The 15,291-nt window shown below is 57.1% G+C and overlaps 1 protein-coding gene across 1 annotated transcript in view; it reads left to right on the top strand.

Annotated features, from left to right (window-relative positions):
• Positions 1–15,291, top strand: part of yap1 (Yes1 associated transcriptional regulator) — a 128,422-nt gene that overhangs the window by 60,182 nt on the left and 52,949 nt on the right. The window contains exon 3 of the mRNA XM_055878329.1: positions 14,930–15,048. Within this exon, the coding sequence (XP_055734304.1) occupies positions 14,930–15,048 (119 nt within the window). The remainder of the gene's footprint in view (positions 1–14,929; positions 15,049–15,291) is intronic.

Below are 15,291 nucleotides of genomic sequence, written 5' to 3'. Positions count from 1 at the left end.
CCCCCACCCCCCTCTATCCCTCCTCCTCTCCCTCCCCCTCCCCCTCTTCTTCTCTCTCTTTTTTTGTTGCTGTTAGTAGTCGTCTCTCCCCCCTCCCTGTGACCCTTCTCAAGGGGCCCACTCTCGTCTGAGCTGGGATGGAGCTTTTGCTCGCTTTGTGCTGTGTGTGTGTGTGTGTGTGTGTGTGTGTGTGTGTGTGTGTGTGTGTGTGTGTGTGTGTGTGTGTGTGTGTGTGTGTGTGTGTGTGTGTGTGTGTGTGTGTGTGTGAAGGCTGGGGGTGGGTTGGTGGGTGGGGGGATTTGGCAACTCCTTTGATCAGTAAAACATAAACAAGAGGGGGCTTTGTGTGGTGGGGAGAAGTGTTGAGTCAGGATAGAAAGGTCTCTCTCTCTCTGCTCTGTCTCTCTCCCCTCTCTCTCTCTGTCTCTCTCTCCCTGTCTCTCTGTCTCTCTCCCCTCTCTCTCTCTGTCTCTCTCTCCCTGTCTCTCTGTCTCTCTCCCCCTCTCTCTCTCTGTCTCTCTCTCCCTGTCTCTCTGTCTCTCTCCCTGTCTCTCTGTCTCTCTCCCCCTCTCTCTTTCTCTCTCTGCTCTCTCACTCCCCTCTCTGTCTCTCTCCCCCCTCTCTCTCTGTCTCTCTCCCCTCTCTCTGCTCTGTCTCTCTCCCCTCTCTCTGCTCTGTCTCTCTCCCCTCTCTCTCTCTGTCTCTCTCTCCCCTCTCTCTCTGTCTCTCTCTCCCCTCTCTCTCTGTCTCTCTCTCCCCTCTCTCTCTGTCTCTCTCCCCCCTCTCTCTTTCTCTCTCTCTGCTCTCTCACTCCCCTCTCTCTCTCTCACCCCCCTCTCTCTCTCTCTCTCTGTCTCTCTCCGTCTCTCTCGCCCCTCTCTCTCTGTCTCTCTCCCCCCTCTCTCTCTCTGCTCTCCCCTATCTCTCTCTCTGTCTCTCTCTCCCCCCTCTCTCTCTCTGCTCTCCCCTATCTCTCTCTCTGTCTCTCTCTCCCCTCTCTCTCTCTGCTCTCTCTCGCTCCCCTCTCTCTCTCTGCTCTCTCCCCCCTCTCTCTCTCTGCTCTCTCGCTCCCCTCTCTCTCTCTGTCTCTCTCCCCCCTGTCTCTCTCTCCCCCTCTCTCTCTCTGCTCTCTCACTCCCCTCTCTCTCTGTCTCTCTCCCCCCTCTCTCTCTCTCTGTCTCTCTCCCCCCTCTCTCTCTATGTCTCTCTGGACTCTGGACTGGCTGCTGGGATAGAGAACAGAGCAGAGTAGACAGACAGACAGACAGACAGGCTGAGAGCAGGTTGGCAACTTGGGATCAAATGAACACTCAATCAATGGGGATAGGAATAGCATGTCATCATTTTATACACAGCACACAATGATGAACCACACCATGAATATCATGCAGGATAATGATAGGGTTCGTTAACATTTGTTTTTACATTTAGGGGTTGAGTTTCAGTTATTTGTTTCTCTGCTATGTGGATTATAATGACATCACTGTTGTGATTATGACATCACTGTTGTGATTATGACATCACTGTTGTGATTATGACATCACTGTTGTGATATATATGTAGTATGTTAGAGCAAATCCCAGTCTCCATGGAGGGCTCATTAGCATAAAGAAATACGTTTTTTTTTAATGGCGAGAGAGAGACAGAGGGGGGAGAGAGAGAGACAGAGGGGGGAGAGAGAGAGAGACAGAGGGGGGAGAGAGAGAGAGACAGAGGGGGGAGAGAGAGAGACAGAGGGGGGAGAGAGAGAGACAGAGGGGGGAGAGAGAGAGACAGAGGGGGGAGAGAGAGAGAGAGAGAGACAGAGAGAGAGAGAGAGAGAGACAGAGAGAGTTAGAGAGAGAGAGAGACAGAGACAGGGGAGCGAGAGAAAGAGAGAGAGTCAGAGCGAGACAGTCAAAGAGAGAGAGAGAGAGAGTCAGAGCGAGACAGTCAAAGAGAGAGAGAGAGAGAGTCAGAGCGAGAGAGTCAAAGAGAGAGAGAGTCAGAGAGAGAGAGACATAGAGAGAATAGCAGCAGGGTATTGGGTCGTAGCTCAGACTGAGCCTTTGTCCAGCAGGTGAAGGCTTTGTAAATGTGGCGCCAGTTTGTTAAAGGGCCTGAAGAGGCTGTTTACATCCCAAACGGCACCCTATTCCCTACATAGTGGATTAGTACGCTATGGGCCCGAAAGTAGTGCACTATGTAGGGAATAGGGTGCCGTTTGGGATTTAAATGCTGACGCTGTGATGTCCAGGCCGCTTCCAGGAACACAAACCCCCTGCGCCGAGGCATAGGACTGACCCTCCCTCCATCATCAGCCCCTCCCTCTATCCCGCTATCCCTCCCTCCATCATCAGCCCCTCCCTCTATCCCGCTATCCCTCTCTCCATCATCAGTCTCTCCCTCCATCCCTCCATCTATCCTTCCCTCTATCCCTCCATCCCTCCCTCCATCATTAGTCCCTCCATCTATCCCTCCCTCTATCCCTCATCACCAGTCCCTCCATCATCAGTCTCTCCCTCCATCTATCCCTCCCTCTATCCCTCATCACCATCCCTCCATCATCAGTCTCTCCCTCCATCCCTCCATCTATCCTTCCCTCTATCCCTCCATCCCTCCCTCCAACATTAGTCCCTCCATCTATCCCTCCCCCATCCCTCCATCATTAGTCCCTCCCTCTATCCCTCCATCATCAGTCCCTCCATCTATCCCTCCCTCTATCCCTCCATCATTAGTCCCTCCCTCTATCCCTCCAACATCAGTCCCTCCATCTATCCTTCCCTCTATCCCTCCATCCCTCCCTCCATCATTAGTCCCTCCATCTATCCTTCCCTCTATCCCTCCATCCCTCCCCATCATCAGTCCCTCCATCCCTCCCCCCATCATCAGTCCCTCCCTCCATCCCTCCCCATCATCAGTCCCTCCATCCCTCCCCCCATCATCAGTCCCTCCATCCCTCCCTCCATCATCAGTCCCTCCATCCCTCCCTCCATCATCAGTCCCTCCATCCCTCCCTCCATCATCAGTCCCTCCATCCCTCCCCCCATCATCAGTCCCTCCATCCCTCCCCCCATCATCAGTCCCTCCATCATCAGTCCCTCCCTCATCCCTCCCCCATCATCAGTCCCTCCATCATCAGTCCCTCCCTCCATCCCTCCATCCCCCCATCATCAGTCCCTCGTCCCTCCCCCCATCATCAGTCCCTCCATCATCAGTCCCTTCCTCCATCCCTCCATCCCTCCATCATCAGTCTCTCCATCCCTCCCTCCATCATCAGTCCCTCCATCCCTCCCCCCATCATCAGTCCCTCCATCATCATCAGTCCCTCCCTCCATCCCTCCCACCATCATCAGTCCCTCCCTCATCCCTCCCCCCATCATCAGTCCCTCCATCATCAGTCCCTCCCTCCATCCCTCCCTCCATCATCAGTCCCTCCCTCCATCCCTCCATCATCAGTCCCTCCATCCCTCCCTCCATCATCAGTCCCTCCATCCCTCCCCCCATCATCAGTCCCTCCATCCCTCCCCCCATCATCAGTCCCTCCATCCCTCCCCCCATCATCAGTCCCTCCATCCCTCCCTCCATCATCAGTCCCTCCATCCCTCCCTCCATCACCAGTCCCTCCATCCCCATCATCAGTCCCTCCATCATAAGTCCCTCCATCCCTCCCTCCATCATCAGTCCCTCCATCACATCATCAGTCCCTCCCTCCCTCCATCATCAGTCCCTCCCTCCATCCCTCCCTCCATCATCAGTCCCTCCTTCCATCATCAGTCCCTCCCTCCATCATCAGTCCCTCCCTCCATCAGTCCCTCCATCCCTCCCTCCATCCATCATCAGTCCCTCCATCCCTCCCTCCATCCATCATCAGTCCCTCCATCCCTCCCCCCATCATCAGTCCCTCCATCCCTCCATCATCAGTCCCTCCATCCCTCCCTCCATCATCAGTCCCTCCATCCATCATCAGTCCCTCCATCCCTCCCTCCTTCCATCATCAGTCCCTCCATCACTCCCTCCATCATCAGTCCCTCCATCCCTCCCTCCATCATCAGTCCCTCCATCCATCCCTCCATCATCAGTCCCTCCATCCCTCCCTCCATCATCAGTCCCTCCATCCCTCCCCCCATCATCAGTCCCTCCATCCCTCCCCCCATCATCAGTCCCTCCATCCCTCCCTCCATCATCAGTCCCTCCATCCCTCCCTCCATCATCAGTCCCTCCATCCCTCCCTCCATCATCAGTCCCTCCATCCCTCCCCCCATCATCAGTCCCTCCATCCCTCCCCCATCATCAGTCCCTCCATCATCAGTCCCTCCCTCATCCCTCCCCCATCATCAGTCCCTCCATCATCAGTCCCTCCCTCCATCCCTCCATCCCCCCATCATCAGTCCCTCGTCCCTCCCCCCATCATCAGTCCCTCCATCATCAGTCCCTTCCTCCATCCCTCCATCCCCCCATCATCAGTCCCTCCATCAGTCCCTCCATCATCAGTCTCTCCATCCCTCCCTCCATCATCAGTCCCTCCATCCCTCCCCCCATCATCAGTCCCTCCATCATCAGTCCCTCCCTCCATCCCTCCCTCCATCATCAGTCCCTCCCTCCATCCCTCCATCCCCCCTCCATCATCAGTCCCTCCCTCCATCCCTCCCCCCATCATCAGTCCCTCCCTCCATCCCTCCCTCCATCATCAGTCACTCCCTCCATCCCTCCCTCCATCATCAGTCCCTCCCTCCCTCTATCCCTCCATCCCTCCCTCCATCATCTGTCCCTCCCTCCCTCCCTCCCTCCATCATCAGTCCCTCCCTCCCTCCATCATCAGTCCCTCCCTCCATCATCAGTCCCTCCATCATCAGTCCCTCCATCCCTCCCTCCATCATCCGTCCCTCCATCCCCATCACCAGTCCCTCCATCCCCATCATCAGTCCCTCCATCCCCATCATCAGTCCCTCCATCATCAGTCCCTCCATCCCTCCCTCCATCATCAGTCCCTCCATCCCTCCCTCCATCATCAGTCCCTCCATCCCTCCCTCCATCATCAGTCCCTCCATCCCTCCCCCCATCATCAGTCCCTCCATCCCTCCCCCCATCATCAGTCCCTCCATCCCTCCCCCCATCATCAGTCCCTCCATCCCTCCCCCCATCATCAGTCCCTCCATCCCTCCCTCCATCATCAGTCCCTCCATCCCTCCCTCCATCATCAGTCCCTCCATCCCTCCCCCCATCATCAGTCCCTCCATCCCTCCCTCCATCACCAGTCCCTCCATCCCCATCATCAGTCCCTCCATCATAAGTCCCTCCATCCCTCCCTCCATCATCAGTCCCTCCATCCCATCATCAGTCCCTCCCTCCCTCCATCATCAGTCCCTCCCTCCATCCCTCCCTCCATCATCAGTCCCTCCTTCCATCATCAGTCCCTCCCTCCATCATCAGTCCCTCCCTCCATCAGTCCCTCCATCCCTCCCTCCATCCATCATCAGTCCCTCCATCCCTCCCTCCATCCATCATCAGTCCCTCCATCCCTCCCCCCATCATCAGTCCCTCCATCCCTCCATCATCAGTCCCTCCATCCCTCTCTCCATCATCAGTCCCTCCATCCCTCCCTCCATCATCAGTCCCTCCCTCCATCCCTCCCTCCATCATCAGTCCCTCCTTCCATCATCAGTCCCTCCCTCCATCAGTCCCTCCATCCATCATCAGTCCCTCCATCCCTCCTTCCATCATCAGTCCCTCCATCACTCCCTCCATCATCAGTCCCTCCATCCCTCCCTCCATCATCAGTCCCTCCATCCCTCCCTCCATCATCAGTCCCTCCATCCATCCCTCCATCATCAGTCCCTCCATCCCTCCCTCCATCATCAGTCCCTCCATCACTCCCTCCATCATCATTCCCTCCATCCCTCCCTCCATCATCAGTCCCTCCATCCATCCCTCCATCATCAGTCCCTCCCTCCATCAGTCCCTCATCCCTCCCTCCATCATCAGTCCCTCCATCAGTCCCTCCATCCCTCCCTCCATCATCAGTCCCTCCCTCCATCAGTCCCTCCATCCCTCCCTCCATCCATCATCAGTCCCTCCATCCCTCCCTCCATCCATCATCAGTCCCTCCATCCCTCCCTCCTTCCATCATCAGTCCCTCCATCACTCCCTCCATCATCAGTCCCTCCATCCCTCCCTACATCCTCAGTCCCTCCATCCCTCCATCCTCAGTCCCTCCATCACTCCCTCCATCATCAGTCCCTCCATCCCTCTCTCCATCATCAGTCCCTCCCTCCATCCCTCTCTCCATCATCAGTCCCTCCTTCCATCATCAGTCCCTCCCTCCATCAGTCCCTCCATCCCTCCCTCCATCCATCATCAGTCCCTCCATCACTCCTTCCATCATCAGTCCCTCCATCACTCCCTCCATCATCAGTCCCTCCATCACTCCCTCCATCATCAGTCCCTCCATCCCTCTCTCCATCATCAGTCCCTCCATCCCTCTCTCCATCGTCAGTCCCTCCATCCCTCCCTCCATCATCAGTCCCTCCATCCCTCCCTCCATCATCAGTCCCTCCATCCCTCCCTCCATCATCAGTCCCTCCATCCATCCCTCCATCGTCAGTCCCTCCATCATCAGTCCCTCCATCCCTCCCTCCATCATCAGTCCCTCCATCCCTCTCTCCATCATGCCCTCCATCCCTCCCCCCATCATCAGTCCCTCCATCCCTCCCCCCATCATCAGTCCCTCCATCCCTCCATCATCAGTCCCTCCATCACTCCCTCCATCATCAGTCCCTCCATCCCTCTCTCCATCATCAGTCCCTCCCTCCATCCCTCCCTCCTTCCATCATCAGTCCCTCCATCACTCCGTCCATCATCAGTCCCTCCATCCCTCCCTCCATCATCAGTCCCTCCATCCATCCCTCCATCATCAGTCCCTCCATCCCTCCCTCCATCATCAGTCCCTCCATCCCTCCCCCCATCATCAGTCCCTCCATCCCTCCCCCCATCATCAGTCCCTCCATCCCTCCCTCCATCATCAGTCCCTCCATCCCTCCCTCCATCATCAGTCCCTCCATCCCTCCCTCCATCATCAGTCCCTCCATCCCTCCCCCCATCATCAGTCCCTCCATCCCTCCCCCATCATCAGTCCCTCCATCATCAGTCCCTCCCTCATCCCTCCCCCATCATCAGTCCCTCCATCATCAGTCCCTCCCTCCATCCCTCCATCCCCCCATCATCAGTCCCTCGTCCCTCCCCCCATCATCAGTCCCTCCATCATCAGTCCCTTCCTCCATCCCTCCATCCCCCCATCATCAGTCCCTCCATCAGTCCCTCCATCATCAGTCTCTCCATCCCTCCCTCCATCATCAGTCCCTCCATCCCTCCCCCCATCATCAGTCCCTCCATCATCAGTCCCTCCCTCCATCCCTCCCTCCATCATCAGTCCCTCCCTCCATCCCTCCATCCCCCCTCCATCATCAGTCCCTCCCTCCATCCCTCCCCCCATCATCAGTCCCTCCCTCCATCCCTCCCTCCATCATCAGTCACTCCCTCCATCCCTCCCTCCATCATCAGTCCCTCCCTCCCTCTATCCCTCCATCCCTCCCTCCATCATCTGTCCCTCCCTCCCTCCCTCCATCATCAGTCCCTCCCTCCCTCCATCATCAGTCCCTCCCTCCATCATCAGTCCCTCCATCATCAGTCCCTCCATCCCTCCCTCCATCATCCGTCCCTCCATCCCCATCACCAGTCCCTCCATCCCCATCATCAGTCCCTCCATCCCCATCATCAGTCCCTCCATCATCAGTCCCTCCATCCCTCCCTCCATCATCAGTCCCTCCATCCCTCCCTCCATCATCAGTCCCTCCATCCCTCCCTCCATCATCAGTCCCTCCATCCCTCCCCCCATCATCAGTCCCTCCATCCCTCCCCCCATCATCAGTCCCTCCATCCCTCCCCCCATCATCAGTCCCTCCATCCCTCCCCCCATCATCAGTCCCTCCATCCCTCCCTCCATCATCAGTCCCTCCATCCCTCCCTCCATCATCAGTCCCTCCATCCCTCCCCCCATCATCAGTCCCTCCATCCCTCCCTCCATCACCAGTCCCTCCATCCCCATCATCAGTCCCTCCATCATAAGTCCCTCCATCCCTCCCTCCATCATCAGTCCCTCCATCCCATCATCAGTCCCTCCCTCCCTCCATCATCAGTCCCTCCCTCCATCCCTCCCTCCATCATCAGTCCCTCCTTCCATCATCAGTCCCTCCCTCCATCATCAGTCCCTCCCTCCATCAGTCCCTCCATCCCTCCCTCCATCCATCATCAGTCCCTCCATCCCTCCCTCCATCCATCATCAGTCCCTCCATCCCTCCCCCCATCATCAGTCCCTCCATCCCTCCATCATCAGTCCCTCCATCCCTCTCTCCATCATCAGTCCCTCCATCCCTCCCTCCATCATCAGTCCCTCCCTCCATCCCTCCCTCCATCATCAGTCCCTCCTTCCATCATCAGTCCCTCCCTCCATCAGTCCCTCCATCCATCATCAGTCCCTCCATCCCTCCTTCCATCATCAGTCCCTCCATCACTCCCTCCATCATCAGTCCCTCCATCCCTCCCTCCATCATCAGTCCCTCCATCCCTCCCTCCATCATCAGTCCCTCCATCCATCCCTCCATCATCAGTCCCTCCATCCCTCCCTCCATCATCAGTCCCTCCATCACTCCCTCCATCATCAGTCCCTCCATCCCTCCCTCCATCATCAGTCCCTCCATCCATCCCTCCATCATCAGTCCCTCCCTCCATCAGTCCCTCATCCCTCCCTCCATCATCAGTCCCTCCATCAGTCCCTCCATCCCTCCCTCCATCATCAGTCCCTCCCTCCATCAGTCCCTCCATCCCTCCCTCCATCCATCATCAGTCCCTCCATCCCTCCCTCCATCCATCATCAGTCCCTCCATCCCTCCCTCCTTCCATCATCAGTCCCTCCATCACTCCCTCCATCATCAGTCCCTCCATCCCTCCCTACATCCTCAGTCCCTCCATCCCTCCATCCTCAGTCCCTCCATCACTCCCTCCATCATCAGTCCCTCCATCCCTCTCTCCATCATCAGTCCCTCCCTCCATCCCTCTCTCCATCATCAGTCCCTCCTTCCATCATCAGTCCCTCCCTCCATCAGTCCCTCCATCCCTCCCTCCATCCATCATCAGTCCCTCCATCACTCCTTCCATCATCAGTCCCTCCATCACTCCCTCCATCATCAGTCCCTCCATCACTCCCTCCATCATCAGTCCCTCCATCCCTCTCTCCATCATCAGTCCCTCCATCCCTCTCTCCATCGTCAGTCCCTCCATCCCTCCCTCCATCATCAGTCCCTCCATCCCTCCCTCCATCATCAGTCCCTCCATCCCTCCCTCCATCATCAGTCCCTCCATCCATCCCTCCATCGTCAGTCCCTCCATCATCAGTCCCTCCATCCCTCCCTCCATCATCAGTCCCTCCATCCCTCTCTCCATCATGCCCTCCATCCCTCCCCCCATCATCAGTCCCTCCATCCCTCCCCCCATCATCAGTCCCTCCATCCCTCCATCATCAGTCCCTCCATCACTCCCTCCATCATCAGTCCCTCCATCCCTCTCTCCATCATCAGTCCCTCCCTCCATCCCTCCCTCCATCATCAGTCCCTCCTTCCATCATCAGTCCCTCCCTCCATCAGTCCCTCCATCCCTCCCTCCATCCATCATCAGTCCCTCCATCCCTCCCCCCATCATCAGTCCCTCCATCCCTCCCTCCATCCATCATCAGTCCCTCCATCCCTCCCCCCATCATCAGTCCCTCCATCCCTCCCCCCATCATCAGTCCCTCCATCCCTCCCCCCATCATCAGTCCCTCCATCCCTCTCTCCATCATCAGTCCCTCCCTCCATCCCTCCCTCCATCATCAGTCCCTCCTTCCATCATCAGTCCCTCCCTCCATCAGTCCCTCCATCCCTCCCTCCTTCCATCATCAGTCCCTCCATCATCAGTCCCTCCATCACTCCCTCCATCATAAGTCCCTCCATCCCTCCCTCCATCCATCCCTCCATCATCAGTCCCTCCATCCCTCCCTCCATCATCAGTCCCTCCATCCATCCCTCCATCATCAGTCCCTCCCTCCATCAGTCCCTCATCCCTCCCTCCATCATCAGTCCCTCCATCAGTCCCTCCATCCCTCCCTCCATCATCAGTCCCTCCCTCCATCAGTCCCTCCATCCCTCCCTCCATCCATCATCAGTCCCTCCATCCCTCCCTCCATCCATCATCAGTCCCTCCATCCCTCCCTCCTTCCATCATCAGTCCCTCCATCACTCCCTCCATCATCAGTCCCTCCATCCCTCCCTCCATCCTCAGTCCCTCCATCCCTCCATCCTCAGTCCCTCCATCACTCCCTCCATCATCAGTCCCTCCATCCCTCTCTCCATCATCAGTCCCTCCCTCCATCCCTCTCTCCATCATCAGTCCCTCCTTCCATCATCAGTCCCTCCCTCCATCAGTCCCTCCATCCCTCCCTCCATCATCAGTCCCTCCATCCCTCCCTCCATCATCAGTCCCTCCATCCCTCCCTCCATCATCAGTCCCTCCATCCCTCCCCCCATCATCAGTCCCTCCATCCCTCCCCCCATCATCAGTCCCTCCATCCCTCCCCCCATCATCAGTCCCTCCATCCCTCCCCCCATCATCAGTCCCTCCATCCCTCCCTCCATCATCAGTCCCTCCATCCCTCCCTCCATCATCAGTCCCTCCATCCCTCCCCCCATCATCAGTCCCTCCATCCCTCCCTCCATCACCAGTCCCTCCATCCCCATCATCAGTCCCTCCATCATAAGTCCCTCCATCCCTCCCTCCATCATCAGTCCCTCCATCCCATCATCAGTCCCTCCCTCCCTCCATCATCAGTCCCTCCCTCCATCCCTCCCTCCATCATCAGTCCCTCCTTCCATCATCAGTCCCTCCCTCCATCATCAGTCCCTCCCTCCATCAGTCCCTCCATCCCTCCCTCCATCCATCATCAGTCCCTCCATCCCTCCCTCCATCCATCATCAGTCCCTCCATCCCTCCCCCCATCATCAGTCCCTCCATCCCTCCATCATCAGTCCCTCCATCCCTCTCTCCATCATCAGTCCCTCCATCCCTCCCTCCATCATCAGTCCCTCCCTCCATCCCTCCCTCCATCATCAGTCCCTCCTTCCATCATCAGTCCCTCCCTCCATCAGTCCCTCCATCCATCATCAGTCCCTCCATCCCTCCTTCCATCATCAGTCCCTCCATCACTCCCTCCATCATCAGTCCCTCCATCCCTCCCTCCATCATCAGTCCCTCCATCCCTCCCTCCATCATCAGTCCCTCCATCCATCCCTCCATCATCAGTCCCTCCATCCCTCCCTCCATCATCAGTCCCTCCATCACTCCCTCCATCATCAGTCCCTCCATCCCTCCCTCCATCATCAGTCCCTCCATCCATCCCTCCATCATCAGTCCCTCCCTCCATCAGTCCCTCATCCCTCCCTCCATCATCAGTCCCTCCATCAGTCCCTCCATCCCTCCCTCCATCATCAGTCCCTCCCTCCATCAGTCCCTCCATCCCTCCCTCCATCCATCATCAGTCCCTCCATCCCTCCCTCCATCCATCATCAGTCCCTCCATCCCTCCCTCCTTCCATCATCAGTCCCTCCATCACTCCCTCCATCATCAGTCCCTCCATCCCTCCCTACATCCTCAGTCCCTCCATCCCTCCATCCTCAGTCCCTCCATCACTCCCTCCATCATCAGTCCCTCCATCCCTCTCTCCATCATCAGTCCCTCCCTCCATCCCTCTCTCCATCATCAGTCCCTCCTTCCATCATCAGTCCCTCCCTCCATCAGTCCCTCCATCCCTCCCTCCATCCATCATCAGTCCCTCCATCACTCCTTCCATCATCAGTCCCTCCATCACTCCCTCCATCATCAGTCCCTCCATCACTCCCTCCATCATCAGTCCCTCCATCCCTCTCTCCATCATCAGTCCCTCCATCCCTCTCTCCATCGTCAGTCCCTCCATCCCTCCCTCCATCATCAGTCCCTCCATCCCTCCCTCCATCATCAGTCCCTCCATCCCTCCCTCCATCATCAGTCCCTCCATCCATCCCTCCATCGTCAGTCCCTCCATCATCAGTCCCTCCATCCCTCCCTCCATCATCAGTCCCTCCATCCCTCTCTCCATCATGCCCTCCATCCCTCCCCCCATCATCAGTCCCTCCATCCCTCCCCCCATCATCAGTCCCTCCATCCCTCCATCATCAGTCCCTCCATCACTCCCTCCATCATCAGTCCCTCCATCCCTCTCTCCATCATCAGTCCCTCCCTCCATCCCTCCCTCCATCATCAGTCCCTCCTTCCATCATCAGTCCCTCCCTCCATCAGTCCCTCCATCCCTCCCTCCATCCATCATCAGTCCCTCCATCCCTCCCCCCATCATCAGTCCCTCCATCCCTCCCTCCATCCATCATCAGTCCCTCCATCCCTCCCCCCATCATCAGTCCCTCCATCCCTCCCCCCATCATCAGTCCCTCCATCCCTCCCCCCATCATCAGTCCCTCCATCCCTCTCTCCATCATCAGTCCCTCCCTCCATCCCTCCCTCCATCATCAGTCCCTCCTTCCATCATCAGTCCCTCCCTCCATCAGTCCCTCCATCCCTCCCTCCTTCCATCATCAGTCCCTCCATCATCAGTCCCTCCATCACTCCCTCCATCATAAGTCCCTCCATCCCTCCCTCCATCCATCCCTCCATCATCAGTCCCTCCATCCCTCCCTCCATCATCAGTCCCTCCATCCATCCCTCCATCATCAGTCCCTCCCTCCATCAGTCCCTCATCCCTCCCTCCATCATCAGTCCCTCCATCAGTCCCTCCATCCCTCCCTCCATCATCAGTCCCTCCCTCCATCAGTCCCTCCATCCCTCCCTCCATCCATCATCAGTCCCTCCATCCCTCCCTCCATCCATCATCAGTCCCTCCATCCCTCCCTCCTTCCATCATCAGTCCCTCCATCACTCCCTCCATCATCAGTCCCTCCATCCCTCCCTCCATCCTCAGTCCCTCCATCCCTCCATCCTCAGTCCCTCCATCACTCCCTCCATCATCAGTCCCTCCATCCCTCTCTCCATCATCAGTCCCTCCCTCCATCCCTCTCTCCATCATCAGTCCCTCCTTCCATCATCAGTCCCTCCCTCCATCAGTCCCTCCATCCCTCCCTCCATCCATCATCAGTCCCTCCATCACTCCTTCCATCATCATTCCCTCCATCACTCCCTCCATCATCAGTCCCTCCATCACTCCCTCCATCATCAGTCCCTCCATCCCTCTCTCCATCATCAGTCCCTCCATCCCTCTCTCCATCGTCAGTCCCTCCATCCCTCCCTCCATCATCAGTCCCTCCATCCCTCCCTCCATCATCAGTCCCTCCATCCCTCCCTCCATCATCAGTCCCTCCATCCATCCCTCCATCGTCAGTCCCTCCATCATCAGTCCCTCCATCCCTCCCTCCATCATCAGTCCCTCCATCCCTCTCTCCATCATGCCCTCCATCCCTCCCCCCATCATCAGTCCCTCCATCCCTCCCCCCATCATCAGTCCCTCCATCCCTCCATCATCAGTCCCTCCATCACTCCCTCCATCATCAGTCCCTCCATCCCTCTCTCCATCATCAGTCCCTCCCTCCATCCCTCCCTCCATCATCAGTCCCTCCTTCCATCATCAGTCCCTCCCTCCATCAGTCCCTCCATCCCTCCCTCCATCCATCATCAGTCCCTCCATCCCTCCCTCCCCCCATCATCAGTCCCTCCATCCCTCCCTCCATCCATCATCAGTCCCTCCATCCCTCCCCCCATCATCAGTCCCTCCATCCCTCCCCCCATCATCAGTCCCTCCATCCCTCCCCCCATCATCAGTCCCTCCATCCCTCTCTCCATCATCAGTCCCTCCCTCCATCCCTCCCTCCATCATCAGTCCCTCCTTCCATCATCAGTCCCTCCCTCCATCAGTCCCTCCATCCCTCCCTCCTTCCATCATCAGTCCCTCCATCATCAGTCCCTCCATCACTCCCTCCATCATAAGTCCCTCCATCCCTCCCTCCATCCATCCCTCCATCATCAGTCCCTCCATCCCTCCCTCCATCATCAGTCCCTCCATCATCAGTCCCTCCACTCCTCCCTCCATCATCAGTCCCTCCCTCTATCCCTCCACACAGACACACAGAGATATAAACATATGTAACCACCATTTGAAATGGTTGTTTTTGTCAAATATGCAGTACATGACCAAAAGTATGTTCCATTCCTTGGACATGAATATGGAGTTGGTTCCCCCTTTGCTGCTATAACAGCCTCCACTCTTCTGGGAAGACTTTCCACTAGATGTTGGAACATTGCTGCTATAACAGCCTCCACTCTTCTGGGAAGAATTTCCACTAGATGTTGGAACATTGCTGAGGGGACTTGCTTCCATTCAGCCACAAGAGCATTAGTGAGGTCGGGCACTGATGTTGGGTGATTAGGCCTGGCTCGCAGTCGGCGTTCCAATTCATCCTGAAGGTGTTCGATGGGGTTGAGGTCAGGGCTCTGTGCAGGCCAGTCAAGTTCTTCCACACCGATCTCGACAACATTTCTGCATCATTTAGGCTACAGAGCTGTTCATGGTTTAAGGGCATCTGCCACAGCCTCATAGGCTTCCATTATCTGGGCCAACATGGCTTAAACTGGAACCTTTACAGACATTTGTTGGAACTGTAAATGACTCCTCATAAGTGACTCCTCATACCAATTACAGTACAGTTCTAGATCTAGCACTAATTCCATGAATCTGACAGTAGAATTCTGCGAAGCCAAGGGAAGTTCATAATCAAACGTGCTCATTTCGTTCAGTGATGAACTCTTCTCTTCTCTCTCTGTGCAGCCATCTGGACCAGTCGACCACCTGGCAGGACCCTCGTAAGGCCCTCCTACAGATGAACCAGGCCCCTCCCACCAGCCCTGTACCAGTCCAGCAGCAGAACATCATGAGCCCCGCTAGTGGTCAGTACACGCTCACACACACTCGGACACAGACTCACACCGTCGGACTCAGACTCACGCCGTCGGACTCAGACTCACGCAGTCGGACTCAGACTCACGCAGTCGGACTCAGACTCACGCAGTCGGACGCAGACTCACGCAGTCGGACGCAGACTCACGCAGTCGGACGCAGACTCACGCAGTCGGGCGCAGACTCACGCAGTCGGACGCAGACTCACGCAGTCGGACGCAGACCCACGCAGT

The sequence above is a fragment of the Salvelinus fontinalis genome, chromosome 23 (genome assembly GCF_029448725.1).
Source record: "Salvelinus fontinalis isolate EN_2023a chromosome 23, ASM2944872v1, whole genome shotgun sequence".
NCBI lineage: Eukaryota > Metazoa > Chordata > Actinopteri > Salmoniformes > Salmonidae > Salvelinus > Salvelinus fontinalis.
The sequence above is the reverse complement of the archived record's forward strand: the minus strand, read 5'-3'. Positions and strand labels throughout refer to the sequence as shown.